Source organism: Apus apus, chromosome 11 (assembly GCF_020740795.1).
Source record: "Apus apus isolate bApuApu2 chromosome 11, bApuApu2.pri.cur, whole genome shotgun sequence".
Classification (NCBI taxonomy): Eukaryota; Metazoa; Chordata; class Aves; order Apodiformes; family Apodidae; genus Apus; species Apus apus.
Window position 1 is genome coordinate 2,443,925 of NC_067292.1, and position 27,139 is coordinate 2,471,063.

Here is a 27,139-nt window from a genome sequence, read left to right on the forward strand (position 1 = left end):
GGTCCTCCCGCTCGCTAGAGGGCGCACCCGCCCGCCCCGCCGACGGCTCTATCGGGGCGAGGGGCATCCGGAGCCGGGGGGCGTGGCCAGGCCCCGGGGCGGCGCTGATTGGCGGGGCGGGGCGGTGGGCGGGGCGGCGCGCTCCGCGCGGCGGGCGGGGCGGCGCGGCGGGCAGAGCGGGCGCGGCCATGGCGGTGTGCGCGCGGCTCTGCGGGGTGGGCCCGGCCCGCGGCTGCCGGCGGCGGGGGGCGGCCCGCGAGCAGCGCCGCGGCGACAGCGAGCCCGACACCGACACCGAGGAGGCGGGTGGCGGCGGTGCCGCGGAGGAGGAGGAGGAGGAGGCGGCGGAGCGTATCGAGGGTCGGCGGCCCGCGGAGGCCGGCCCGGCCGGGCGGGCCCCGCTGTCCCTCCTGGAGCTGCCTCCCGAGCTCCTGGTGCAGATCTTTGGTTCTCTGCCCGGTACCGACCTGCCCAACCTGGCCCGTGTCTGCACCACCTTCCGCCGCATCCTCCGCACCGACACGATCTGGCGACGGCGCTGCCGCGAAGGTACCGCCCGCCCCAGGTGGGGCCGGGGGGGCCCCGGGGAGGGGGGGGCCCGGGGGTTCCCTGTGGGGCCGGGGCTGCAAGGTCGGGGGCGCGGGGGGGACGCAGGAGGAGCCGGAGTGGGGACGTGGTGGGTGTGGAGGGGGGTCCAGAAGGGCTGCGGGGGGGAGATGGTGTGTGGGGCCTGGGGGTGCACGGGGAGCTCCATGTGTCGGGGTGGAGAAGAGGGCAGATCCCGGGCCCTCTGGGGCACGGTCGCTTCTTGGTGACACTTGCTGCGAAAGGGGAGATGTGTGAGGAGCTCTGGCAAAGGGTGTCGGGCTGGGGTTGTTTCCCATGGTGGCAGCTGGAGCGGGGAGATGGGACCAGGCCCTGGCAGGTAAGTAGCTCCGTGCGGGGTGGGTGAATCCTGAGGATGAGGTGTTTCGGGCAGCGAGGACAGGGAGTGATCGGCCCCTGCAGAACGGGGCTGCACTGGGGAAGAAAGGAGTGCTTGGGTGTGCAGCTTGGAGCTGTGGAGGCACAGCAGGTAAAGCAGGAGCCTGCTGGGCTCTGCTGGGTGGGTGGGCAAGGCCCGGGTCCAGAGGCTTGGGTGAGGTCAGCTATTCCTGTCCCACCTCGGGAAATACAGGAGCAGGTTTGGAGGTGTTCCTGGCTCACATGTGCCTTTCCTGGGGAGTGGCTGTTGCAAGGATGCTGTGCTGCATTCATGCCAAGGCTCGAGGGCATTTTTTTGTTTCGTTGTAGGGGTGTCTCAGTTCTGTGTTGCTGTGGCCCTGCTGTGCTGGGCTGCAATTCTTGATCTTTGCTCCTCATCCTTTTCCTCACATCATGTGTCCCCTGTTTGTTAATCCAGCAGCTGTCCCACTCTCCAAGGTTGTGCTCATCGTCTGTCTTTGTAGTGTGATCCTGCCAGGTGCATCTGCTGCCAGCACATGAAGTCATCTGTATTTTGTTGTTGTTTGTTTTCTGTTTTTAATGTCCGTGAGGCCATCGGGATGAAGAATTAGGGACGTTGGAGTGGCTGCCTGTCATAGGCAGTGGGAGCTGTTCAAATGCATTTAAACCTTGCAGGAATTAATTCATGCCTTATCAGCACTATCCAAGAACCCTTGGACAATACAAAGACTGTACCTAGAAGACATATACCAAAGCATTCTTATTTCAGCATGGGATGATCCCATTGTCCCAATAACTCTTATGTTGTTTTATTGGAGAGGGGCTAATAAAATGGCATTAATCCTTTCCTTATGCTCCCCAACTGACGTGGAGCTACATTGCAGTTAATTTCTCTGCGTGTATTTCGGTGATGTGTTACTTGTGTTCCCCTACTGAGTGTGCTCAGTGAGCTTGCAACTGTGTGAAGAGTGCAGCTACTTGAGGACTTGTATGGACAACAGGTATTAGTACATAAATACACATGTAAAACTTAGAATATCCTGTATTTCTGTATAGCTGTACATTGTTGACTGTTTGATAGACAGAAAATGTAATTACTTTTCGTAATCCTTATCAAAAACAAGCCACCTCCCAACTGAGGACAGTTAAGTGTGTGTTTTATTTGCCTGAGTTTAAGCATGACATAGTAAAGTGTCTCATGAAGCTGCATGTCATTGGAGAAGAGTGAGAGCGTGTGTGCCACTTCTTGTCTTGATAGCTTGTTCTCTCTGAAGCCTACTGATGATGTTCCAGGGCTGAACTCTCTGAGGAAGTAACTGGTAGACTTTAACTTTCCTATCGATTGCATATGTAAGATTGTGTTTTCTGAAATAAACAACAGTAAAGAGACAAGAAAGACAGTCCTAAAATTAAACAGAGCAGTTCTCCTCTGAGAGAAGCTGATTGTTGCAGTGTTTTGTTTTAGCCATTTTCTACCTTTGTCCTGGATGGGAGCAGAGCTGAATGTAAGCAAAAGCCCAGCCATTGCCTGGATCAGGTGAGGCTCTCAGTCCTTTGAGTGTTGGTATCTTGTTCTTCCCCTGCTGTGAGCTGCAAGTGAAGTGGCTTTTACTGGTGGTTGTGAACTGGGGGAGTGCTGGGATTAGCCAGAAGTAGTTGTGTAACATTGGTGTAGCTATTAGGGCTGTTGTCCTTTAATCATTGCAACCGTTTGGGGTAAACAATGTCTCTGAATTGCTTCTCTGGCAAGAAGAGGGTTGCAGTCACTTCCATGTTTTCTATAAATAGGAGATTGCTGATCTTTGCAGTGGGAGCAGAATTAAAGCCTGTTTCACTGTGGCCAGTGTCCTGACCTACCTTGATTAACACCTGATAGTCCATTTGAAATGGTAACCACTTTCATCTTGAAATAAAACTGTGCCAATGTGACAGAACAACTGGAAACAGAACAGTAATTTAGAATAACCAGATCTAAACTTGGATGAAAAGGCTTTTGTTTGTGAAAATAACCTCAAACAGCTTTTGGACCTGCTGGAAACTGTCAGCCAAGGTATTAAAGGTGAAAACGTTCAGCAAGTTGTATAGAAAGAGGTGCCTGTGGAGAAGAGCAGAAAAATTGGTTTATGTGCTCAGTGGGGGTATTGTTGCATGGTGTTAAGCTCTTGGAAGACTTGGAGAATCCATGAGGGTGTTGGATTTACAACTTCTCCCACAACAGGAACAATTTCTTGCAGTGCTGCACCCTGCTAAATGCAAAGGTAGTTTTAACAAGTCCCATGTTCTACTTTCTTTATGTGAGGTTAGAGCACTGTACAGGTTGTTTCTCTGGTGATCCACCACAAGCTTTTCTTCATCTCTTGACCGTGTTCTTTGGTTTTCAGACTACAGCTTGGCAGTGGTTTGCAGCTTCTCACCACTAATGGCAGGTGCTCAGAGGCTGTAGCCGTCTCAGTGAGGGTCTTTCTTAGATCTGTTTGGAAGCTGTAGGTCTGAAGCTGCCCATCTCTTGCTCTAGGGTTTCCACTGGTGCTTTCATTTGTTGTGGATCCAGTTTCCTTTTTCTCAGGTCCTTCTTTGCAGCTGCAAAATATCTCAGTGGTAACTACGAGCCTTCCCTTGGGAGAAGTGTTTGGAAAAATATTTGGTGTATTTTAATCTGACAGCTCAGCCTTTGGAAGCAAGAAGCCAGCTCCAGGCTTGTCCACCTGGTATTTTGGAGATGCTAGCCTGAGAATCTCCCATTTTTGTTGTCTCTGAAATAATCCAGTAAGATTCTGTGCTTTCTGTTCTGTGTACAGCCTTGTAAACACACATTTATTTACCCAGGAAGAATTAGTGGGCTTGATTAGTCAGGGCACAGTCAAAACTTAACAGTGGTAAGGGAGTCAAGCTCTGCCAGACACCCTCATTTCCTTGTAAATGGGGATGTCCTTGTGCTTGCAGCTGCTCACTGGAGTTGCTGTGCTGAGAGAGAAAGAAAAAGCAGTAATTTGGTCTCTGATATGATTACAGGAGCCCTCCCCTACCTGGGTTCAAAGAGCCTTGTTTGTTTTGATTTATTGTTTTAAACTTGTGTAGGCTGCCCAGGGGAGGTGTGTGACGTGGCTGCTTCTAGAAAGGAGAAGGGAACGTGAGGCTTAGAAGGGCATATGGTGAGAGCAGGCCAGGGAGTTAATTACACTTGCAAAAGTATTAGTTCATAATAAATGGAGACTGCCTTTCCAAGTCCTTTAAATTCCAGTGTGTGTGACCATGGAAACAGCACTGTGGCACTGTGTGTTTGGTAAATCTCTCAAGCACTCCTTATAAACCTAATAAAGCAGGCTTTCCAGATGCTCAGGCTTAAGAAACCAGTTTCCATCCTTGCTTTTGAAGCAGGATTAAGTAGACATTTTCTAATGGTATAAATTTCATGTGTGAATTTCTGTGGCTATTAACTCCTTAAAATACTTGGTGAGCTGTTGCACTGAGATGCTTCCTTAAAATAGACTTAATTGCACCAAAGTGGAATTTCCCAGGAAACCTGAGCCCTTCAAAGCTTCTTGGAAAAGGCTTTCTGTGCTCTGTAAATAAAACCTTACCAGTTTTATTTTTCTGCCAGTATCTTGAAGCTCTAATTACTGCCAATTTTATGTCCCTCTTCTGGATTATGAAGAGATGGCCAGCTTTCTTGCTTACATTATTTGGAGTTTTTGTAGGCCCTGGGAACCAAGAGACTGATTTTTCCCATCAAGCAACCCTCTTGGTGTTAACAGCTTATGGGTCAGAAGAGATAAGTGATGCCCTTACCCAGAGTTAAGCCAACACTCTGGGATTTTGATTCTGTAGTTGTTTACTGAACAAAACAGGGTAAGGACTAGTCATCATAAAATTTGATGGGTGTTTAAGGACACTAAAATTAGATTATTTTTTCTTGATAATTCTTTCTTGTAAGAGGCTTGGATGTCTGATGTCAAATAGCCTGTAGCAATACTGAGATTCTAATTTTGTGTCTCTTCTTTTTAAAGGAACTTGCTATTACTTGGGAAAACTGAACCTTTCCAGGAAAGATTTGAAGTACAAAACTTAGGAAATGGACCTTTAATAGTGGCTTGGCTTTCATAAAATTTCACTGCAGGTTAGCAAGAGCACTTGCATGAAACTGGGATAGGGCTTTAACATCAAATCCCTTCCCACCCCACCCTGTTGTTTCAAGATAATTGCTGGTAGTGGTTCTGTTGTGGCACTGGAAGTGATTTATGGATCTACTAGGGAACATGCTTTGTGAAAAACCAGCACCTTCTGGAGGAAGAGAGAATGTCACTGTGCTGCTGTTGGAGAGCAACACGGAGCAGTGCCATTTGGGCAGGATCCTCTGCATGTCTCCTCCCTTCCTGCTGCAGTCTGAGTATCATCAATGACACTGAATTTAATCTTGGCTGCAGTTCCTGCTGCACAGTATGCACCTTACTGGTTCTGTGGCCAGGTGAGTGTTTGCTTTTATGGAAAGAGACTGTTTCCAAACAGCAGGCTAAGACCACATGGTTTGTCATCTTGTGAAGATCCCTGATCTTTCTGATCAGCTGGAAACATAGTGTTCCGTCCATCCCTTTGGTGTAATTACCAAACACCTCCCCACTTGTGGACACGTGCAGACTGGTGGTTAAAAGCTGTGCTGAATCTGGCAGGAGGGATAGACATTGGGTGAGCTGCAGGGTGGGTCTGAATTTCCAGCCTGGAGCACAGAATCACAGATTACTTTTTTTTAAGTTGGAAGGAACCTTAAAGATCATTGGATTCCAACCCCCCTGCATGGGCAGGGACACCTTCCACTAGAACAGGCTGCTCAGAGCCCATTCCAACCTGCCCTTGAGCACCTCCAGGGATGGAGGACCCCTTGTCCTCTCACTGCAAGCCCCTATAAAAAGACCTTCCCCAGCTTTCCATCAGGTACTGGAAGGCCACTATGAGGTCTCCCTGGAGCCTTCTCTTTTTCAGACTGAACAGCCCCAACTCCCTCAGCCTGTCCTCATCAGAGAGCTGCTCCAGCCCTCGGATCATTTTCGTGGCCCTTCTCTGGACACGTTCCAACAGGTCCACATCTTTCTTGTGCTGGGGTCACCAGAGCTGGATGCAGTATCTTAGGTGAGGTCTCACCAGGGCAGAGTAGAGGGGCAGAATCACATCTCTTGATCTGCTGGCCACACTTTTTTAGATATAGCTCAGGATGGAGCAGAGTTCTGGTTTCACAGACCTGCAGAGCTGCTGTGTGGGGTCAGCTGGCTGTCACCCAGCACTGAGGAGCTTGTTTGTGCAGGGCTGGATCTGCTTTCTGCTCCCCTGTCAGCTCTCCAGCTAATTGTGGCTCCTCATCCCACCTTGTGTTTGATAACACTTAGAGCTTCCTCTGGCTTTTGCTACGGAAGTCAGCAGGATCTCTGCCACTGACCTTTGCATCTTTTCATGAAGGGCAATGTGTGTTGTACCTTCTGCTCGCTCTTCCTTCCTTTGAAATTGATGCTCACCCAAAGCCATGTTTTGGAGAATGTATGTTCCCTGCAGCTGGGCTGACAGGAAGCTTTGAGTGTGCTTTATCACTGTAGTCCTGTCCCAGAGGTGTATTTGCAGAGAGGAGGAGGTTGAACTCATTCAGGGAAACTTCTGCTCTACTCCTTTATGAAAAATGAATTCTCAGTTTGCAGCAGGTTACCAGCACTAGGTAGTGGTATTTGGCAGCCATGGTAGATTGTTAATTCAAGAATAAGCTACATATTTAATGATAATGCTTTTGTGTCAGATATCTGGCAGGTGTTTGGCATTGCTAAGGGAACCTGGTGTTTGATCTGTGCTGTAGATGTCTTTGATGTCAAGGAGGGTGGTTTTCCATACTGTGACCTGTTGGGGTCTCTGCAGCAGGGGTCTCTGTTTTTTATTCTTGATGAGTTTTTAGGATCTCCCTCCTCTCATTTCCTCCCTCTGGTCTTTTGAGGTTTTCTTGTGCTGAGATGTTAGTACTTTTATTTTTTTTAAAGTTTCTTAGAAATTCAGCATTGACTTCCTGAAAATGAAATGTCAGATTCTCATTTTCTGCTTCAAAGCTGCCTTCAGGATCTCTGGATTGCTTTGTTTTCCGGGTGTTCTGTGAGCAATCAAAGGCGTTTGAGCGTACAACAGACCCTTCTCAATCTCATCTGCTTTCAAGTGTAACCATATTTGTACATGCTGATGCCTGTTTTATGTCTCCATTTCATTCTTTTTAAAGTCTGTGACCTTTTCTTTAAGATCCTAATAAGCAGTTTTCCCAGTTGGATACCTCAGTGGGAGTAGATAATTACTACACACAATCATGATGTGATCGAAGCGGGCATACAGCCCCAGCTGGAATAAGTGCCTCTTCTGACTCTTTCTGGTCTAGGTAGAAGCATCTGTAACTTTGCTGTGTTTGTGTGTTCCTTATGGTATGTTTGTTACAGGCATTGCTTTGGTTTTCATTCCCAAACTGCAACAAAATCACATCTAGTTTTCTGTTTTCAAAACAGCAGTAAGAGTCTCAGACTAGTTTGGAAGCTTGCATGAGTGCTCCTAATAAGGTCTTATTTTTGCTCAAACAGTAGATTTCAAGATTGTGGGCAGCAAACGCCTTTGTGCCAGAGCTGACCTTGTTGTCTGTGTTGTTGCAGAATATGGTGTCTGTGAAAACCTGCGGAAATTGGAGATCACAGGAGTGTCCTGTCGAGATGTTTATGCCAAACGTAAGTGATGAAGCTGATACAGATCTGTATGTCCTTGCTTAGGGCCCATTTTGAAAGCCTATGCATGTTGGATATTTATTGAACTTTGACAATATAAGTTACTCAAATCTTCTTGCTAATGGCAGAGGCTTCATCTGTCAAGTTGACAAGTTTGGAGTTCTGTTTAATACTAAGCAGAGGCCAAGAGTTGGGATGTCTGTGCCCCCAGTCCTTCAGTGGGAAAAGAGCATGTAATTTAACCTTATAATAAAGTATATTGAGGGTTTTTCATCCTTTCCTGTTTTGCCATTTTGAGATCCTGCTGAGGAATTAACTGCTACTTTTTCATAGCCCCAATGCAGCAAAGTCTTGCTGTCAGTGCAAGGAGCTTTTGCTGACAGTGGGAGAGTGTGGTGGCTAAAGGGATGAGGGTTCCTCAGGGCTGCTCCTCAAGGAGGGGAGCCTGGCAGGGCTGGGCCTCTGAGGTTTTGGTGTGTTTTAGGAGTGTGTGGGAGTGGGATCCAACTCTTTAGATCTAGTGTGCCTTCTGCAACATAGATGCTCATCTTTAGAGTGGGGAGGGGGCATCAGCAAAGGAGAGAAACCAAGGTAGGTTAAGGACCGATTGGAGGCCTGGGTGCATGGTGTAGCTGCCTCCCCTGTCACCAAATCTTGCCCTTAGCAGTCAGAAGCTGAGCTGGTTGCTTGGAGAGCTTTGCAAAGCCCCCAAGAGCTCCCCTACCAGCATTGCCAGGCTGTGTTGTCTCCATTCCCCACAAATTCTCTAAGGGAGTTACCTGTGGTCCATAAGATAAAGAGCAAGATTTAACCTGCAGCATTTGATCTGTGGCCTCTAGCTGTTCAAAGAAGGTCCTGCTTTATGAAACAAAAGCTGTAATTGTCCCAAGTAGAAGTCATGAGAGCTCTCTGTAGGCCTTGCAGACCCCAGATGGGCTCAGCTTCTACATGTACTGTATTTCTGAACTTGGAAGGAGTGGTGACCTCAAGCATTGATCTGCTAGGAAAAATAACAGGTAGAAAGGTTTTAATCCCATCTGTAGTAGACTTGCTGAGCGTCTGTGGGCAAATTATTTCATCATCTATTGTCCCCCTTTACTTATTTATGCATTACGAGTGGAACTGCCTAATTTTCCTGGGTGGGAAGGCTGAGTGATGCTGAGCCAGCACTTGGATGTCCACATGGAAGTCTCATCAGCACTGGAGGCTTCCCTCACTCCCCTTTCAATCCAGTGTCTGTATGACACTGGTGTGGTGACAGCCATACAGCATATTCCAGATTAATTCTGTGTTGCTAGAACATATCTTACATGACCTGTAGTCTTTTTCACTCCAGTGGTTCCATGGTTCAGATATGTTCAAGTAATAATTAGTGATTTTATACACAGATTATATGTAAAAGTGCTTCCTGGCTCAGAACAGGGGTCTGGATCTCCCAGCCATGGCTGTGAGCAGTCACCCAGGGAAGAGTGAGAAGTTGGAAAGTCTCTGCAATAGTTTCCTAAGAACTCTCCCAGCTTCTCACTGTTTAGAGTTTGGGGGATTTCTAGAGTCTGATGCCATTTGTTGATTTAATAGCCCTCAGTAGATCTGTCTTACGTGTATGCTTCCAGTCTTCCTTTGTACCAAAGTACTTTCTGATTCCATAGCATCCACTGGCAGGGAGTCACACTTGATGTTGTGTAAACATTTAGTAAAACAGTTCCCAGGTGGTGCAGCCCCATATTCTCTGCTGCCCCATAAACTTCTTTAATTGCAGAAGAGTTAATTTGAGGCTACTGGCAGGACTTGCATGCACTGAATGTGCTTCTGCAAGTAGTAGTGTGGGAAATGGAGAACTGAGCTTAGGTGCTAGAGAGCATAACTGATCCAAAGCCTGGGCTACCATCTGGGTAGTTGTAACTAGTCTTGGTGAGCCAGTGGTGCTTGTTACAGTGTCACCACAGAGCTTGAAGAGGGCCTTGATTCTGTTTGCATTCACTTGGTGCCATTTGTAAATATTGTCAGTGGAAATCTTGAACATAAGCCAAGTTGTGGGTAATCCTGCTACCCGAGTACACCTGAGGCTGATGGGAACAAACAGTGCACCAAAGTCAAGAGTCTCACTTTCCTATGTGGTTGGTCCAGACTGATGGTTCTGTTACGTGCTGGTTACAGTGGAGCAGAGTTTGCTGGTACTTACCCTGCTGTGTCTGTTCAGGTATAAACCCACGAGTGAAGTCGGGGCGTTTTATGAAAATCCTTCCCGACTACGAGCACATGGAGTACAGAGATGTTTACACCTGCCGTACGTACCTCCTGCCTGGTTGATGCTTCCTGCACTGAGCACACACAAGATGCTGCATGGAGTGTGGCATTGCTTTATGCAAGTTATTTTGGGGTGGCCCTTGGGACAGTAGGGAGGGTGCTGGTTAGTCAGTTCTCGCTGCCTGTTAGTGGAGCATTCTGAGCCTTCAGAATGACAGTGTGTGTTGGTCTGCATTTGAAGTGCTTGGAGTTAGAAAATGTTCTTGACTGGGTGTGAAAAGGAGGGTCTCTGTTCCTAGTAGAGGAGCACTCAGTCTGTTCTTCATGGATTGCTCCTTTCTTAGAAAGAGTTATTTAGATAACCCTGGTGAAGGTTCCCAAAAGCAAGTTTGAATAAGCTCTGGACTGCAAAAAAGCTTTGTCTTGATCCAGATGAGCTGCATTCAGATCCAGAGCCCTTCCTGGTGGAAAATGCTGAGGGTCCTGTACTAACTGCCTCCCTGCACAGTGAATCCTGTTAACCACCATCTCCCTCTCTAGAAAACGTTCTGCTGGTGTTTCAGAGATTGTGATTTGCCTTCCTCAGGCAAATAGCTGCTCTGGGTAAACTGTTCTTTACCTCCTGATGTTGTGTTGAGGGAAGAATAGTAAAACATTGGAGGTTAGTGTGCACTGTTCTACAGGAGTGTAGATTAGTTTACATAGTTAAGGAAGCCAGTACTTCTTGATACTTGAAGGGGGTGTTGAGCTGTCTCCAGTGCTTCTGTGGGTCTGCAGAGTTTTGCAGGTTCAAGTTCCTAACTTGCTGGTGCTTGGGAATGTAGATTTTCACACGTGCTAATGAGTTGAGTGGATCCTGCAGACTTACCTGTGCTGACAAAAGCATGGAGCTTGGACCATGCAAAGAAGATGGTGTCTTTAACGTGAGACAGGACAAACAAGCAGCAGTGCTACAGCAGGAATTGGTAGAAACTTTTAGGTTTGGCAGTTTTGCCTGTTCACTAGCCTTGTTCTGGAGCTGGATGGAAGGAGAGGCTCATCCAAGCTGCCCCACAGGATGAGGATTCCTTTGTAGATTGCTACCTGGGTGTTTGCTCTCAATGTGCTGTGTTTGTGGTGGCTCTCAAATGCCGTTTTGTGCGGATCCCTCAGTTAATTCTTCAGCTGCAGCCCCAAACTTCTGATGTCTTGTGCCCCCTTTTTCTGGGGGTGTGTTGTATTACTTGGGGAGTAGTCAGTGTGGTTTAAGATGTATTTTCTCCTCCTTTGTATTAAGACCGTGTTGCCAGGATTTCCCATGAGGGTGCTCCCTAACTCACATTCCTGCAGCATTAGTCAGGTCAGCCCAGATCACTTTCCCCAGGGTTTTAAGCTGGCCTGGCTGACACTTAGCTCATTGCACTAGCAGGTCAGTTATCACCAGCTGGAGGGCAGTCACTGCTTTCATTATTCCAGCTCATTTTGCTCCTAGACATCTCGCTACATCCTGAGAGTCCAAGAAAGTTGTAGTGTACAGGTCTTCCCCACTCAAAGTGAGCTACCTCTGCTCTAAAGGCTGCAGATTGTACTAAAAACTCTCACATTAGTTTTTTGTATTTCCCTGCCTGTTCTCTCCAAGCTGGAGCCAGGTAATGAAGTAAGAGTTAGTTAAAGCTAAGACTAATATTTGAAAGCATCTGCTCTCCTGTTTTAATACCCCATTCTGGGGGTTGTAACTTGCCTGTTCATACCCCTGGTGTGTGTGGTGTCCCAGCACTGCGTCGCTTGCTTGAGTTGCTGTGCCCTTGCTTGGTGGAACTTCCTTGCTCTGTGTCTAACAAAGAGCACAGGCATTAGATGTTTCCTAGTGCGTCTCCTGGTGGGAGCTTGGGCATTCACTGCATTTCCTAGGCCATCCCCAGCTGGAGTCAAGCTGCTTTCCCATCTGAAGAGCATGCAGGGCTGCTTGTGGCAACGCTGATAATGCTCAGGTTGGGTGGGTGTTGTACTGAAGGCACCAGTGGATGTATTTTTGCTCCATTTGGCAGGATGTGGCCTCAAACTCAGATAGGCAAGAGGCTTCTTGAGGACTGAGAAAAATAGGCAGTGTGCATAGTGAAGGCAAACCTTGGAGAAAGACCCAAGTGTTGTTTTCTTCCAAGGAGCAGGGAGGGAGACAACTGTCAGATCCATCCTGTCTCCTGCCAGGGAGAGCCAGAACTGGAATTAATCAGGTTTTCCCTGCAATAAATATAGCTGCTGGCTCACTGGAGCCCAGAGGCACCCCAAGCTTGAAAACTGAGCTGTGCTTTTGCTTTGAGACTTGTTTGGGCCTTTGGCCAAGTACCAGCATTTTCCCCCACAACTGCCTTTCCTGAAAGAGGAGGAGTCCCCAGCACCCTGAGCAAGTGAGGGGGAGGATGTGGCTCTTAGTGCCCTGGGTGTTGATGAGTGGGCAGGGTGAGGCTGGGTGGAGCACTGCTCTTATTGCAGCCTGTTTCCCAGCAGCTCATCTGGATGAAATGCCAAACAGGGCTTTAAATATTAGAAAAGAGCTGCCCACAGTAGTGGTGCAAGCTAAAGACAAAAGCTGCTGTCCAGTGGATAGGTTTCTTCTTGCTCCTTCTCAGCCTTAGGCTTCCAAGTGGTCAGGGCAGATGGTGAAGCAGGGTCTGTCTGTGCCTCAGCCATGGCTCCTGAACTGCCAGGGCTTCTGGCAAACCAAGCTGCAGCTGGATGTTTACTCAAAGTGAGCACACAAACTGCCCTTGACAGGCCCGTGTCCTGGAGGGCTTGCTTTGTCAAGTAGGCACTTCCCATGCTATTGAAAAGGCCATTGATTGTAGCTACAACTCTGAAAGTGCTTCTGACGGGAGCTGGGCAAGGGGGGACAATTTCATCACTCATGGGTAGCTTAGCATCACGTTTTCTGTCCCAAAAATAAAAAAGAGCTGGGTTTTATCAGCTCCATGCCAGAGAGGGTAGAAGGCAGACTGTGGTGGGTGGAGTGGCTTATGCACATACCATTTATTAATATGTAACTACTGCACTGAGGCAAGAAGACTGGGAATGTGGTTTGCTTGCCTTAGTGCTGTTTGCTGCACTGGGTGAAACCAGGCCATCAATCTTAAATTGTTTCCTGCAAAGGAAAAAGGCTCCTTCAGGCCAGTTGGCAGCAGCTCTAGACAACCCTTCCTACTGTCTCAAACCTCTGTGCAAGTTCTCTGCTTTGGTGTAATAAAACCACTCCTGTAGTACTCACCATCTTAAGTAGTTAATGGAACAAAGCTGTTTAAGCAGCTGCACCGGAACACAGTTCTTCCTATAAATTGACGCAAAGCAAAAACCATTATTCTAGCCAGTCCTGTAGGTTAAAACAGGTTATTGTGGCCTTCTGAGTTGGCCATGAACACCATTGTAAGGCAGGTGAAGTATCTTCTTGCCATCTTCATAGAAATCAGCTGCATCCTGTATATAGTTCCTGCCCAAAATGCCAGGTTGTGTGTAATGTCTTTCTGTGAAGGTTACTGGTCATGTCAGGAAATTACAGGGACAGAATTAATGGCTGACTGTGTGAGGACTGGAGGCAAGTACCATCTCCAGGCTCTCCTCAGGAGAGGGATTTAGATTGTTGTGTACTAGGCATGTTCTCCTGCTTGCTGGAAGCATTCCTACTTGACCTTTGCGTTTGGTGAGATTGAAAGAGCACCTAGCTCTGAGATGAGAAATGGAGGAGCCTCACCTGCTGCAGTGGCTTTGAGGAGGTCTTTGAAGCAGCTTTTGGGTCCTGCTGAAATGTAGCTGCTTACTTTAGTTTTTAAGGCTGTTACTGAGCTGGTAACCCCACCAGGTCTCCTGAGCTGGCATGGTCTGCTTTGCCTGTGCTCTTGGTGGCTGTTCTTAAGGATGCTTAACTCTGGATATGAGTTTTTCTATAAGAGTTCTTTTAAAAAGTTTCAGTTATCCCTGTTCCTTATTCCCTTTCTGCCCAGCCTTATTTTCTGGTGCTTTGCAGTCTGAGGCATCAGGTACATTTTTGGTAACTGGAGGTGGCTGATCCTGTGTTTTTAGCCCTGGGTATGTCATGTGATTTGCATTAATGGGACCATATTGCAGAAATTTCCTGGGAATTCCTGGTGATGTATCTGGTTGTGTCAAGTTCTGGAAACTAACTCCGGCCCTGCACTGGGCCAGGGGCAGGCAGGGAGCAACATAAATCTGTGTGAGCTCGTGGGAGGCCTCAGTTCAGAGCTGCCTGGCTGTGGTTGGGTTTAACCAGTTTTCTCTTCCTTAGTAAAGGCAGGTGTGGGTGGTATTGATCAGTGTTGTGTGCAGTCTGGTAGCAGTCTTCCTTTTTTAATTTTTTTTTCCCCAAAATCCCAATTCCTTAGCTTGCTGTGCTCACTTGACTGTCTCACTGTTCCCTAGTGCTGCACCGATACCGGCACATCCTGGGACTATGGCAGCCGGACATCGGGCCCTATGGGGGACTTCTGAATGTGGTGGTGAGTACCTTGTTTTGGGGCTGGGGTGTCAAGAACTGCTGAGTCTTCTGTGTACCACTTTCTAGACCTGGTTGCCGTCTTTGTGCTCTTGAGAAGTGTTGAACAGTCAGCCCTTAAGCAGTGATTGGGACCCAGAGTTTGCTGCTTGGATCTTTTCATCATCCCCTTGTTGCAACAGTCCTTTTGTGTTTCATCTGTGCTGCAGACAGCCTCAGGGGCAGACAGAAACTATGAGCAATGCTTCAGGGAAAGGCTCAATTTGGAGTTCAATCCTGATATTCCAGTGGCTGGCACAAGAGTCCATTCCTTGTGCAGTGAGTGCAGCAGAGGTTTCAGCATTGGCCCATCACTTACTGCCTTAACTTGGCCTGCAGCTGAGTGTTTGGCAAAGGGACTGGCACTGGAATTCACATTCCTTTTCCTCCTGTAGTGTGCCATGGTTTCTAATGGCTGTGTTTAAGACTAATGCAATGTATATGAATATCTGAAGGGTGCGTGTCAGAAGAAGGGGCCAGTATCTTTTCAGTCAGGCCCTGTGATAGGACAAGGGGCAATGGATGCAAGCTAGGACACAAAGATCCATGTCAATGTGAGGAAAAACATCTTAATGTAAAGGTAACAGAGCACTGGAACAGTCTGCCCTGAGAGATTATGGAGTCTCCTTCTTTGGAGACTTTCAAGACCTGTCTGGATGCATTTCTGAATGACCTACCCTAGGTGATCCTGCTCTGGCAGGGGGGTTGGACTCGATTTCCAGGGGTCCCTTCTGACCCCCACCATTCTATGATTCTGTGATCAGATGTGGGGATACTGGTGGAGTCTGGCAGCTCTTGTGCTGCTTGGGAGAGCAGCTAATGAGCAACACTTGGCTCCGCATTGGTGAGAGCTGGGCCAGAAATTTGCCTGAAGCCCTTGTTCTTTGCACCAAGGTTCAAAAGCTGACAGGTTGAAGCGTAACAAATTGCAAGGGCTTTGGGTTTTGCAAGATCCTGTGCCACTAACTGGTGTAAGTGCATCCAAGTGCACCAATTACTTACATGATATTGTGACCTTATAAAGACAAGCTTGCCTTGCTGCTCTGCTTTTGTCTCAGATCCCTCTGCTTAGAAAATGTCCTTGTTCTGGAATTGCAGGGCTTGAGGGGAGGGATTCTGTTAGGCATGCAGGAAGAGGGGCTGGCACTTGTACCTCGCAGCAGAGGGGATTGTTGCTTCCTGTGCTGTCTGTGAGTAGTAGAGCCAAATAATTCCTCATCCAAAAGGTGCAGATAATCATGAGAAGCAGAATTCCTCTATTCAAGTATCTGCCAGCAGGAGCTCTCAAACCAATTAGTCTGACTAGCTGTGTGGTCTCTTCAGTGCAGTCTCTCCCTCTGGATCCTGCACACCAAGCATTCGTCACAAAGTCATTTGCAGTAATAAAGGCCTGATCGTTTTCCAGTGACTCAGGAAGCCTTGTAAAGAAACCCTCTCCCTCTTCACCAAGGGTGTGCTTGGGAGTACATATGGTCTGGTTTAATTGCTGGAAAGCAGTTTGGAGATGCAGCAAGCTGTTGCAGGATGGGCCTTGGAGCTGTTTGCTGCAGACTCCGCAGGAAGCATGCAAGGCTGATTTGTCTGCTTTGTGTCCCCTCCTGCTGCAGGTAGATGGTTTGTTCATCATTGGGTGGATGTACTTGCCACCTCATGACCCTCATGTTGATGATCCAATGAGATTCAAACCTCTCTTCAGGATTCATCTCATGGAGAGGAAATGTGCAACGGTTGAGTGTATGTATGGTCATAAGGGACCTCACAATGGCCATATCCAGGTGAGCTCCTTTAGCACTGTAACACCACCTGTCCCAGGTGCTGTGTGTGTGCAGGCATGCACATTGGCTCTGGAAATGGGTTTGTCAGAAATGATGTAAGAATTTTATTGAAGAGATGAGGCTTTCACCACCTTGTTGATGTGTGGATGCCAGCTTTACACTCATTATGTGTCTGATAAGTTGCGTGGGCTGTTCCCTGCTCTGAATTTGTTTACTGGCAACAGTACAGCAAGGCTGTTATACTGTCTTCAGTTGGGTTGGAGCACAGTGGGAGGGTGGGAGCACCAGCATGTGTACAGGCTGGGGGAAAGATACGTAAAATGGCCTTGTGCAGCTGGTGAATGTGTCCAAGAAGACACAGACCCATTCTGTTTTACAGCTCTCTACAGTGAGACCTTGAGAAGGTGACATAGCATCCATTCTATGCATTGCATGCTTTGAAAAGCTTCTTGAGAGGCTGTTTCTTTTTCTTTGAAGAAGGAAGCTCAAATAGAGAAACAACTTAAACTAGTATATTTCTTCAGAAAGCATTGGGGTTTATTGCTTTTATTTCTGTATTCTGCACCTGATGCACTCAGTATCTCTTAATGTTTTCTCTGTAGCACATTCAGTACTGTTGGTAAATAATTTCCTCTAGGCAGTCTTAATTACATCATCCTAGGCAATCCTAGACTGGTCTGTAACCTGTTAAATTCTTCTCCATGGTACCTGCAGATAGTAAAGAAGGATGAGTTCTCCACAAAATGCAACCAGACAGATCACCATCGGATGTCAGGGGGAAGGCAAGAGGTAAGAGTGCTTTGCCAAGACTCTGCATTAAAGCTGCTTGGATGCCCCCTTTCTGATGTTAAAGCACTGCTGTCTTACCTAAGCTCTTGGCTAGTTCTGGGGTCTGGGAGGTGGTCTTCTGCCTTCTGATGTGTGTATCTGAATATACATAGGAACCCATGCTGGTAGCTTCTGGTTGGTTTTCTGTGATCTCTTTTAAGATAGAATTACTTGTGACTTCAGTCAAAACTTCCAGTGGTCAAAGGTGAATAACTGCAGGACCTTGAGGAACCTCCTCTGTACTTGCCAAAGTGTGGTTTAAGGATCCAGTATGTGAGATAAGTTCAGTGTTAGACCTGCAGAATGTTTGGGTGCAGACCCTGTGCCCTAGCTCAGTGCTTAGCAGGGTGTTGGAGCAGGCTGTTAACATCCATCCCAGTGGGCAAAAAGCTGGTTTAGGCAGTTCTCTGTGGTAAAGGGCACTTGGAGCCCCAGCACCCCTTTTCATCCTGTGCTGTGGTACCACTCCCCTTTGAGAGCAGGCCTGTTCAGGGAAAGAGCAACCTGCATTGTGTGCCATGCTGCACTGGCCAGACACTGCTGGTGCTGTTGTCTGTATCATTCAGATCTTCCAGACACAGCCTGACTGCTGCATGTGAATCCCTGCCTGTCAGTGGGGTACCTTTCTACTGCTTGTCATCTTGGTTGAGGGATTAAAAGCTTCATTTGTTTTTTTTTATCCTATGTCTGTATCAGCTATACCCAGCAAGGCAGATTCCTGACTCCAGCTACATGTTTGAAGGTGCAGGTATAAATGGCAGGATGAAAACCTCCTGCAAATACCTGTTCCAGGTAGTGGTGTTTGCTTCCAGCTACTTAAATGTGACAAATCTGATACTTCAGTTGCTTCTAACAAATTCTTTAAAATGTCTGTCTCCTAATGGGGAACAGCTGGGTTAAAGGTTTAGTTAAGCATTTTCTGGTTCTGTAGCAGATGAGAAATGCTTTAATACTTGCAAAGCACTGCGTTAAGTGTGCGTGGCATTATGGTAATTGGAGGATCTGGCTTTAGAAGATAAAGCAGGCAGGTTTGGAATATCACTTGGTAGGCTGCTATCTTAGTGTAAGCTGTTATCACACTAACTCATGGCAGGGTATTAACTTGTCAGAGCTGGTGTAGAGGTCCTTCAGGAGATGTCCTCAAAGCACCCTTTGTATTTAGGTTCATCGGTATTAAGTCAGTAGGATTTAACCTCCTAAATCTTCAGTGTCTTTCAAAAGCTTCTTTTTTTATGTGTAACATGCCAGGGTAGGGCACAGGAGTCAGCTTGTGGGCACACAAATGAGTTGCTGCCTGGTAAGTCAGGACATAAAGTAGTAGGTAGATGAGCTACTTTGCAGTAACAAGTGATGCTTATACTTTTATTTGGAGGAGGTGTATTGGTTCTACCTGTAGCTTATCTGAAGGAGAGCATGTTTGTTAGTGGTGTCTGGCAGGTGTAGGACAGTTACCATTAACTGCTTGTTAAGGAGACTTCCAGGCCAGCTCTGTAGCAATATTTGCTTGTTCCCAAATCCAGCCTTGATCCTCTCTGTGGCAGAGCTTATACCCTCTCTGTGGCTCTGCTAGTGATTGTGCTGATGAGGCAAAGTCATGTTGGGGCACATCACTGTCCCAGTGAGATTTCCTTATCTTCCCCCTTCTCTCCTTGTGCTGCAGGAGTTCCGGACATGGCTGAGGGAAGAGTGGGGTCGGACTCTGGAAGACATCTTCCATGAACACATGCAAGAGCTCATCTTGATGAAGTTCATCTATACCAGTCAATATGAGTAAGGGCACCAGCTTCTGTGTACTGGGGCTGCTGCAGCCTCAAGAGCACATGGGATCCTTTGTTCTGGAGAACATGTCAAAGGGTTCTCTTTAACTCTCTAACCTTCTGTGTTTTGCACAGCAACTGCCTGACATACCGACGCATCTACCTCCCCCCTAGCAGCCCTGATGACCTTATAAAGCCGGGTCTCTTCAAAGGAACCTATGGGAGCCACGGGCTGGAGATTGTCATGTTGAGCTTTCATGGAAAGAAAGCAAAGGGGACTAAAATCACTGTAAGGGCATTTTCCTTTCTCTCAGATGCTTGTTAAAGTGTTCTTCCTGCCATGGATTCATAGGAGAGAGAGCTCTTTCTGGGAGGTGGTCAATTGTTGCCACACCAAACCCTGTTCCTCCTGCAGATTGGTGGCATCAAGCGAATCTTTATATGTGCAGAGTAGCTAGAACCTGCTCTGCAAGGTTTCTCATGATGCCACCTGGTTCTCCCTTTCTTCTCCCTCCCAGCTGCTTCCTGTGAGCAGGTCACTGGTGGTCACTCACATTTATCTGACCACATGTTGTCAGCTCTTCACTAAAGCCAGGCTCCTTCCTCTCTGCAGGGAGGGATTCTGACAAAATTCAGTTGCAGCTTTGACTGTCTTTCACTCTTGCAAGTACAGCCTGGTTTGTAGCTTTTGTTTAAACATTCTGTCTGGAGGGGGAAAGCAGAGGTGACAGACAGCTCAGGGAATAATGATCAAGGTCTGAGGGTTGTTTGTTGTTTTTTTTTGTTGTTGTTGTTGCAAACTTTGGTGATTGTAAAAAAGGTTGAACTATGTAGAAGAAGTCAGATGGTGGATGGGAGGAGGATACAGGTCTGAACTCTGCAGCTGTGCTGTTGCTTCCTGTCTCTAGGGAGATCCCAACATCCCAGCTGGACAGCAGACTGTGGAGATTGACCTGGCACATCCTCTGCAGCTGCCTGACATCGAGAACCTCCGTGATTTCAGTGAGCTGTCCCGCATTGTCCTGGAGGTCCAGGAGCAGGTGCGGCGGGAGGAGCAGGAGGAGGAACACGGGCAGGAGGAAGAGGACAGCTCCCCGCAGCCTGCATCCCAGCCTGCTGCAATGCCCCTGGGAGAAGGTGCTGAGGGGGAAGAGACTGTGGCTGGGGCACAGGGGACAACCCAGGACAAGGCACCAGCTTCCCAGCCCTTCGTGCTGCCCATGGGAGTCATATCCAGGAATGAAGACTATCCCCGGACCTGCCGAATTTGGTAACGGGGACTAGTGGTTTTACAGCCTAGTGCCAGTCACCTTTTGAAACAGAAGGGGGGGGGAAGTCTGAGGCATGTTCTGTATTTTCTTGTCCTATACCTGTGTTCAGGTTTCCCAGCCCCCTGTGCTCAGATTTTCTGTTGCTGCTGCCCTGTCTCCCACACTCTTGTTTGCTCACTGTTTCTTAACACAGGCACCTGCTATCCTGCTTCCTTGTTAGATTTTATCCTCTTACTGTGAAGCTAGCACCTCTTCTGTATCCACCCCCCTTTTCTTTTTTGTGTTTTGTTTCCTAGAGCTGCCCAGCATATGTATATTTAGAGAACAGTTCAAGCCACTTCCCATTTGTGTGTCACTTGTATCCCTTAACTGTGGGAACATGGTGTTCTCTGCCTCCCCTCCCTAGCCTCTGATGCCCTGGGGCTAGCTCTGGAAGGTGCTGAGCACCCTAAGCAGTAGATGAAAGCATGCAGAGCCTTGTTGAATGGGACCTGCAGTCAGTGAAGCAGCATACTAAATGGAGTGTGGAAAACAGAGCCCAAAAGCTGAGGCTTAGGCAGGTGACCTTCAGCCAAACATCTGTGCTCATGGAAAAACCTACCAGTTTATCCCAGAAGGCTCCTGCTGTCACAACTGAGTTTTATCTGAATAAAACCCTGCTCCACCTGCTGCCTGCTTGGAGGTTACACTGACCTTTCCTCCTCCATTGCTCCAGTGAGATTTTTCTTTTCTTAGATTTTTTGCTTTCTCTTGCCTCCTCTAGGTTTTGTTGCAAGGTTTGCCTTTGGTCACCCTCTCAACCTGCTTTTCCTTTCCTTTGAGGATTGTCTGGGCCTGAGTTGATCCTTGAGTTACAGAAGTAAATCTGGGCTGAACTGCAGAACAATGCAGCTTTGATGTGCATCTGCTAATTAGAACACCCAAAAGCAGCAACCTTCAAATAGCAGTGGAGCTTTTCTTCTCCTAAAAACAGCATCAGCAGTGTTGATAAGAGCTGAGTAAATGTAAAACTCCCTGTCCTGTAGCACCTGGCAGCATGTTTGAAAATGGCTTTGAGCACAGCTCTGTGCTTTTGTTTTTATTATTAAATGTTGGGTAATGATGGCTGCTCTCACCTCTCTGATTTTGCTCTTCTCTCTTTGCAGTTTTTATGGGACGGGGCTCATTGCTGGGCACGGCTTCACCAGCCCCGAGCGAACCCCGGGGGTCTTTGTTCTCTTCGACGACGATCGCTTTGGGTTCATCTGGCTGGAGCTGAAGTCCTTCAGCCTTTACAGCAGGATCAAGGTCTCCTTCCAGAACGCCCAAGCACCTTCCCGTGAGGCTTTTGATGAGATGCTGAAGAACATTCAGTCACTGGCTACTTGATGGGTTGTTTGTGATGGACAGGGCTAGGGGTTGCAAAGGCTGCTGCACTCCCCAGCCAGAGCTGGGATGGGGATTCCTTGCTCTTGGTACCTCTGAATTAAAGCATGCACTTTTAATAAAGCCTTTTTACCCCAAATGTACACATCCCAGTTAAAATATCCTTTCCTCCCTGCCACCCTACACTGCTCCCTAGCAGCCCTTGTTACCCAGTCTGTAACATAGCTTTGTGTGGCTGAAGGGATCCTGCAGAGGAGGAAACAGACCCTTCTAGCAAAAAGAATGTTTTGGAACAAAAATAACTTGAGGTCAGAGCTGGGTCAGGAGAACATCTTCTTTACTGGATGGACACAAGTCCTCTGCTCTGACCATTAGTCTCCCATGGAAGGAGCCCTTCATGGAAGGGACTTGTTGAAGCCTTTGCTTTACTCTAGGCCCATGTGTCCTCCTGGGAGACTTGCTTTACCCTCTTGAACACCTGTGCAGTCCCCACTGCAGACTGGTTGCTTCATGCTAAATTGCATCAGCAGTGACAAAGCATGTCCTCCTCTCCAGAAACCTTTCTCAGGGTGCAGCATCACCAAGAGAGGCTGGTGTGATATCTGCTTCCTTGGCTTAGTTATTGGAGTGGGTGGTTTCCTTTTGAGAAATTCCTTCAGGTTGGCAGCAAGGGGAGGATTCCCCTTGGGAATGGCTGTGTAGTGTTGTTCTGGCTTCTGGAGCTTGGTGGCTGTGCTGTCCCCTGGAGCTCCAGGTCTGGATGTCTCCCTGAGTGTAGAGATGATTCTTCTTTCTTACAGGAGCTGGCTGTGGAACTGGATGCACAAGCTGGTGTGTTCAGAATTTGTTTTACTACCTGAAAGATTCACCTCAGATCTTTGAAACTGGGCCTGAAAATGTAAAGTAAGGAGAAAAAACAAAAGTAACTGTGAAATAAGCCCACATGCAGCCTCCTGGCTTCTGTCTGATGGGCAGCAGAAGGTGCCATGTGTCACTGGTACTGATGTGGCCCTATTGATGTGTCATTCTTGGATCAGGTTGCTCTGTGCAGTCTGAAGGAGCAGGGAGGAATTCTAATATTGCTGTGGCCTGGTTTGGCACCTTTTATGGTTGGTGCTGACAGGTGGGAGCTGCTCTCCACTCACAGGACCCTTCTGTTCCCTTTGTAGTCACACTTGTTTCATCCCAGATGATTGCTGCTTCCACAGAAAGCTCCTGGGCTTGATTTCTTTCTGTGATACTTGTGTTCTGGCAGATCTGAGCTCCCCTGAGAAGTGTGGGCTGCAGGTGAGGCAGCAGATTCCCCATAGACTGTCCTGTGTGGGAGAATCCAGTGCTCATCTACAGACTGTGACTTGTGCTAAAAACCATCTCAGCATTTGCTTCAGTGTGTTATTAATCTTGTGTAGGAAGAGATGCTCTGAGCCTTGTGTGGAGAGGAAAGAAACATTTGTAAGGAAGCTCTTGGTTCCAGGCAAAGTGCATCCTTTGCTGCAGTTGCTCCCTGGCTGTGATGATGAGCTCCAGGTTTCTTTTCTCCCTGCTTACCAGCTGGATCAGTGTCTAACAAAGCTGCTTTTGTCTTCTGCAGGTTCTAGTTTGTAAATGTGTGAGTATATGTGTTGTGTTGGGAGGGTTCAGGCCCCTTCTGTAGAGAAGTTTCAGTCACTGCCTAGTTCCACTGACTGTGAGCAGCTTTTATTCTCACTCTCACAAGGGCTTTTTGCCATTTCTGGCTCTCGAGTGTTCCCTCAAGCTGTGTGAGAACTCAATCTCCAGCAGAGACTGAGCAGAAGGTCACGTCACTCACAGGATTAATTCCTGTCTCTTTGGATATAGTTTAAAAAACCTCTTAGTATTTGAAGGTGATTTGGGACATTTTTCTCTGTTTTCTGCTGCTTTGTCAGTAGTGGAAAACCTCACCTCCATTAGAGGTGAGGATCTGAAGTGCTATTACTGTTCAGTGAATAAGCTCTAAAAAGTAGGTTGTTCCTGAGCAGCCTGTTAGAGGTGTTCCTGTCAGCATCAGCAGAGGGAAGAGTTGACTTGGATCTCACCCCATCATGCAGGGCTGGGAGAGGGGAAGGGTGGCAGTTCTCTGAGCCCTGGTGTGTGGGCAGGGAGGTGAGTTGAAGCTAAAATGGGCATCTTGGCCTTTTGCTGCAGCTGCTGAGCTGTGTGCAGGACAGCATGGGCTTCATCTTGCAGGCAGAGATTTCTAGCTTGATCCTGCAGGTTTCTGGGGTACCCAGAGGCATTTAGGAATCTGTTTGGCATCTGGGGGGCCAGTTCGTCTTGGAGCTTGCAGTTAAGGCTGGTGCAGCCAGTATGTTGGCTGCTTTGTATTCTCCCTAACAGCATAAAGGGGTGGGTGAGGGCCCCTTGGGCAGCTCTTTTCAATCAGTTGCCCTTATAACCAGCTCTGCTTCAGCTGCAGATGGATCCACAGTTCTGACTGTGGATTCCTCCTTCCTTCCATGTCCCCCATTCACCTGAAAAAAATAAAAATCCTGAGTTTTTGCATAACTGACTGCATAGTTCTTGCTTTTTGTTCCTGAAGTAAGATTCAAACTCCAGACTGTATTGACGGCATCACATGCACCTGGCCTGAGACCCAAGTCACTGTCTCCTAAGTATAGATGCTGACTTTGCAGCTGGTCTCTTCTCTGTAACCTGCTGTATTGGGCTGAGTGGGTAAAAGGGAGTGTAGGTGTGTTCTGCTGCTGTGTCATAATATGCTTTTAGAAGTTTTTACCTGTAGCTTAAATCCCCTTGAGACAGGAGTCTGCTGGGGAAAGCAAACCTGTGGGTAGCAGATGGCAAGAGTGTTCTGCTCGGTGCTGAATGCAGGTCAGCTTTGTCACTTGGGGAAGGGCCTGCTTGGCTGTTGGCACAGGTTGTGCATCTGCTGTTCTCTAGGCTGGGGCAGTTCCTCTGCTCAAAGCTTCTCCTTTCCAAACCTTTTCAGTGTCACTGTTCAAGGTCTCCTGACCTGCTTGGCTGGCTGGAGAGTAGGGCTTTGCAGAGGCTGCGTGCCCTGCAGGAACTTCTTACAGCTCAGCTTTGCCCCTGTGGTAGAATCTACAGGGAAGCTGGAGAGGGACTTTTTACAAGGACATGGACTGATAGGAGGAGGGGGAATGGTTCCAAGCTGAAAGAGGGGAGATTTAGAAGAGGTGTTAAGTATTGTCTCTTGTGAGGGTGGTGAAACACTGGCCCGGGTTGCCCAGGGAAGCTGTGGCTGCCCCATCCCTGGAAGTGTTCAGAGCCAGGTTTAATGGGGCTTTGAGCAACCTGGTCTGGTGGGAGGTGTCCCTGCCCATGGCAGGGGTTTGGAACTAGATGGTCTTTAAGGCCCCTTCCAACCCAAACCAGTCTGTGACTCTGTGATCACTTTATTTCTAGCCTACCTGATTGGCCTCAAAACGTCAGAATGTGCTAGTCCTGATTAAAGGCAAAACTGCTGATACACTTTATTGGCTTTATTCTGTCTAGAGTAAAGGCAATCAAAATAGCAAAATTTGAATTAATATTAATCCTCTGCCTTCTCGCCTTCTGCTCCTCAAAGCCTGGCAGGCTTGTCTGGCATTTCAGAAGAAAATTCCTTCTGACTTGGCTTAGGGTGAGGAAAGCTGCTAAGGCAGTAAATTTGGAGAGCCTGGCACCATGGTCTGGGTGCTCCTGTGCCTTTGCTGGTTCCTTTGTGCATGGCTACATGAGTGCTTGCAGAAAAAAGCTGAATAACACGATAAGGAGGTATAACTTCCAGCTCTGAAATCTTTGGAAGTGGGGAGGGAACAAGAGGAGTGCAGCCAGACTGGGTGGCAGGATCTGAGCATGGCCCGTGGCGAGGGGGGTGGGAATGCAGCCCCAGTCCTTCCTTCTCTGGGGGTACCCGTGGGGAGCAGTGCTGAATACAGGCAGTATTGTGCTGTATCCTGCTGCTTTCCTGAACCTCAGTTGTCCAGCTCATTGGGATATTTCAGAGAGCTGTTGACAGGGATAATGTGTGGTGGTGCCTTGCAGATGGTGATAAATTTCTGATGCTTACATGTCCTCATCCTGTTCACTCTGGAGAATTGGGTGGAAAGCTCTGGGGAAGAGAGAAAACAACTTGTCAGGGCTAGGAATACTCTCTGGGCAGAAACCTCATGGAATAAACAAAGCACATGCAATTAGATTGCAGAGCAGTGTTGCCCCAATAGCCACAGCAAGACCCAGGGATTAATTTTAGCTCAGGAGCAATAAGCAAGTGGTTGGCTTGTGTGCTGGGGCTGTGTTGTGCTCCTAGATCACGCTGTCTGTGTTGTCAAAACACATGGGTTTGGCCAGCTGGAAAACAGAAGCCTCAAAGATCCTCATCCAGCCAGTTTGTTTGTTTGCCTTGGGCCTGATTTCATAGCTATAAATGTGCTGTGATGGAGTGTTGTGGTTGTAGGAGACTCACTGCAGTCCTCGTGGACTTGTCAGGCTTTTTTGTTTGTTTTTTTTTGTTTTGTTTTGGTTTTTTTATATATGGAGGAGGAGTAAAAGGGATGGAATTACTTGTAACTTTGGCTGTCAGCTTCCCTCTGGAGTGAGAGCTGTGTGGGACTGCCATGGCTCCTCTGGAATGGGACAGCAGAGGTCAGATGGCAATTATTTAGGAAACTGTACTGGGGAGAAAGCAAATTTACGTGCAAGCTTGCTTGGAGGTGTAAGCTACCAGGAAAAAAAACAAAATGCAGCTGGCTCAATGTTTACTTTTAAACAAGGATGACTTTTGATTGCTTTTTATTAATTTAAAACTAGTGGAACTTAATGAGAGTGTTGGATGTTGTGTGGAAATGGGTTGTATAATCTCGACTTGCTAGTTTAGGAAATGATAACATATTAACTCTGTCTCGTAGCTGGTTGCTCATGTGGCCAGTCATCTTCTGTTGTGTTCAGCTGCCAAAGGACTGTGTGCTGGCCTTGGCACTGCAGGCCAGACAGACAGCACAGCTCACCAGTTGGACAGGGAAATATTTGAGATGTGTGATTAGGCAGCAGAGTGGAAGATAAGTTACCAAACTGTGAGTGCCACTGCCTTGTTTTTTTGGTGTGTGCTAAATTAACACGTATGGTTCTGGTTTTTGTTTGGACTCCAGTCTTTTTAATTTTTGCAGAAAAGAGCACTTGGATTGACTGTGTTCATTAACTTAATTAAAGCAATCTGCACTTTTTTCATTGATTATTACTCCTACTTCCCCATAGCAGGTATACCCTGTTTCCATTGTGTATTTTGCACTCACCACTTTGACGTGACACTGATGGATTAATCTGGGCATCTCCTGTGGGCTTTGAGTGTAACTAAGTCTCTGTTATTAAAAATGAAGGTGAAACACCAGATCCCTGCTTTGTACAGAGGGTGGTGCAGAGGGAGGAGGGGAGCTTTTCTTTCTAAAATGCCCTTTGATGTCAAACACCTTTGTTTCATGCCACAAACATCCCTGTGGAACATAAGTGTAGTTTAAACAGCTCATCAGCCCAGTCTGCTTTGTCCTTTGGTTTGTGGGTTTGAGAGGAATGGGCTGTGTAGAAGCCAGAGGTGACTTTGCAACACTTGGCCTACTTCATCCCAGGTATCAGAAAGCTGAGCAAAATGTGTGTGTTACTTTTACACCTGATCCAATGGAGCTTTTTCCAGTTTCAAATAATAAACAGGAAAGTTTTGTGAACTTCA

General features: G+C 47.6%; 1 protein-coding gene across 2 annotated transcripts; it reads left to right on the forward strand.

Moving 5' to 3' along the window:
- The first annotated feature begins 187 nt into the window (after nt 1–187).
- Nucleotides 188–27,139, forward strand: FBXO31 (F-box protein 31). Of its 2 annotated transcripts, XM_051629319.1 has the most exons (10): nt 188–549; nt 7,605–7,676; nt 9,874–9,960; nt 14,328–14,404; nt 16,047–16,214; nt 16,929–17,003; nt 18,703–18,812; nt 18,935–19,088; nt 19,708–20,069; nt 21,216–27,139. In XM_051629319.1, exons 1-10 carry the CDS (start codon nt 189–191, stop codon nt 21,436–21,438), a joined length of 1,689 nt encoding a protein of 562 aa, XP_051485279.1. In that variant the 5' UTR covers nt 188; the 3' UTR covers nt 21,439–27,139. The 2 variants fall into 2 exon arrangements, with proteins under 2 accessions (XP_051485279.1, XP_051485280.1); XM_051629320.1 differs by lacking the exon at nt 9,874–9,960.

Bases quoted from the DNA above. Each gene is read 5' to 3' on its own strand.
- FBXO31 (XM_051629319.1), top strand. From the start codon at position 189: ATGGCGGTGTGCGCGCGGCTCTGCGGGGTGGGCCCGGCCCGCGGCTGC. The intron at 550-7,604 runs GTACCGCCCGCC...GTGTTGTTGCAG, and splicing joins GCGACGGCGCTGCCGCGAAG to AATATGGTGTCTGTGAAAAC. The intron at 9,961-14,327 runs GTACGTACCTCC...ACTGTTCCCTAG, and splicing joins CAGAGATGTTTACACCTGCC to TGCTGCACCGATACCGGCAC.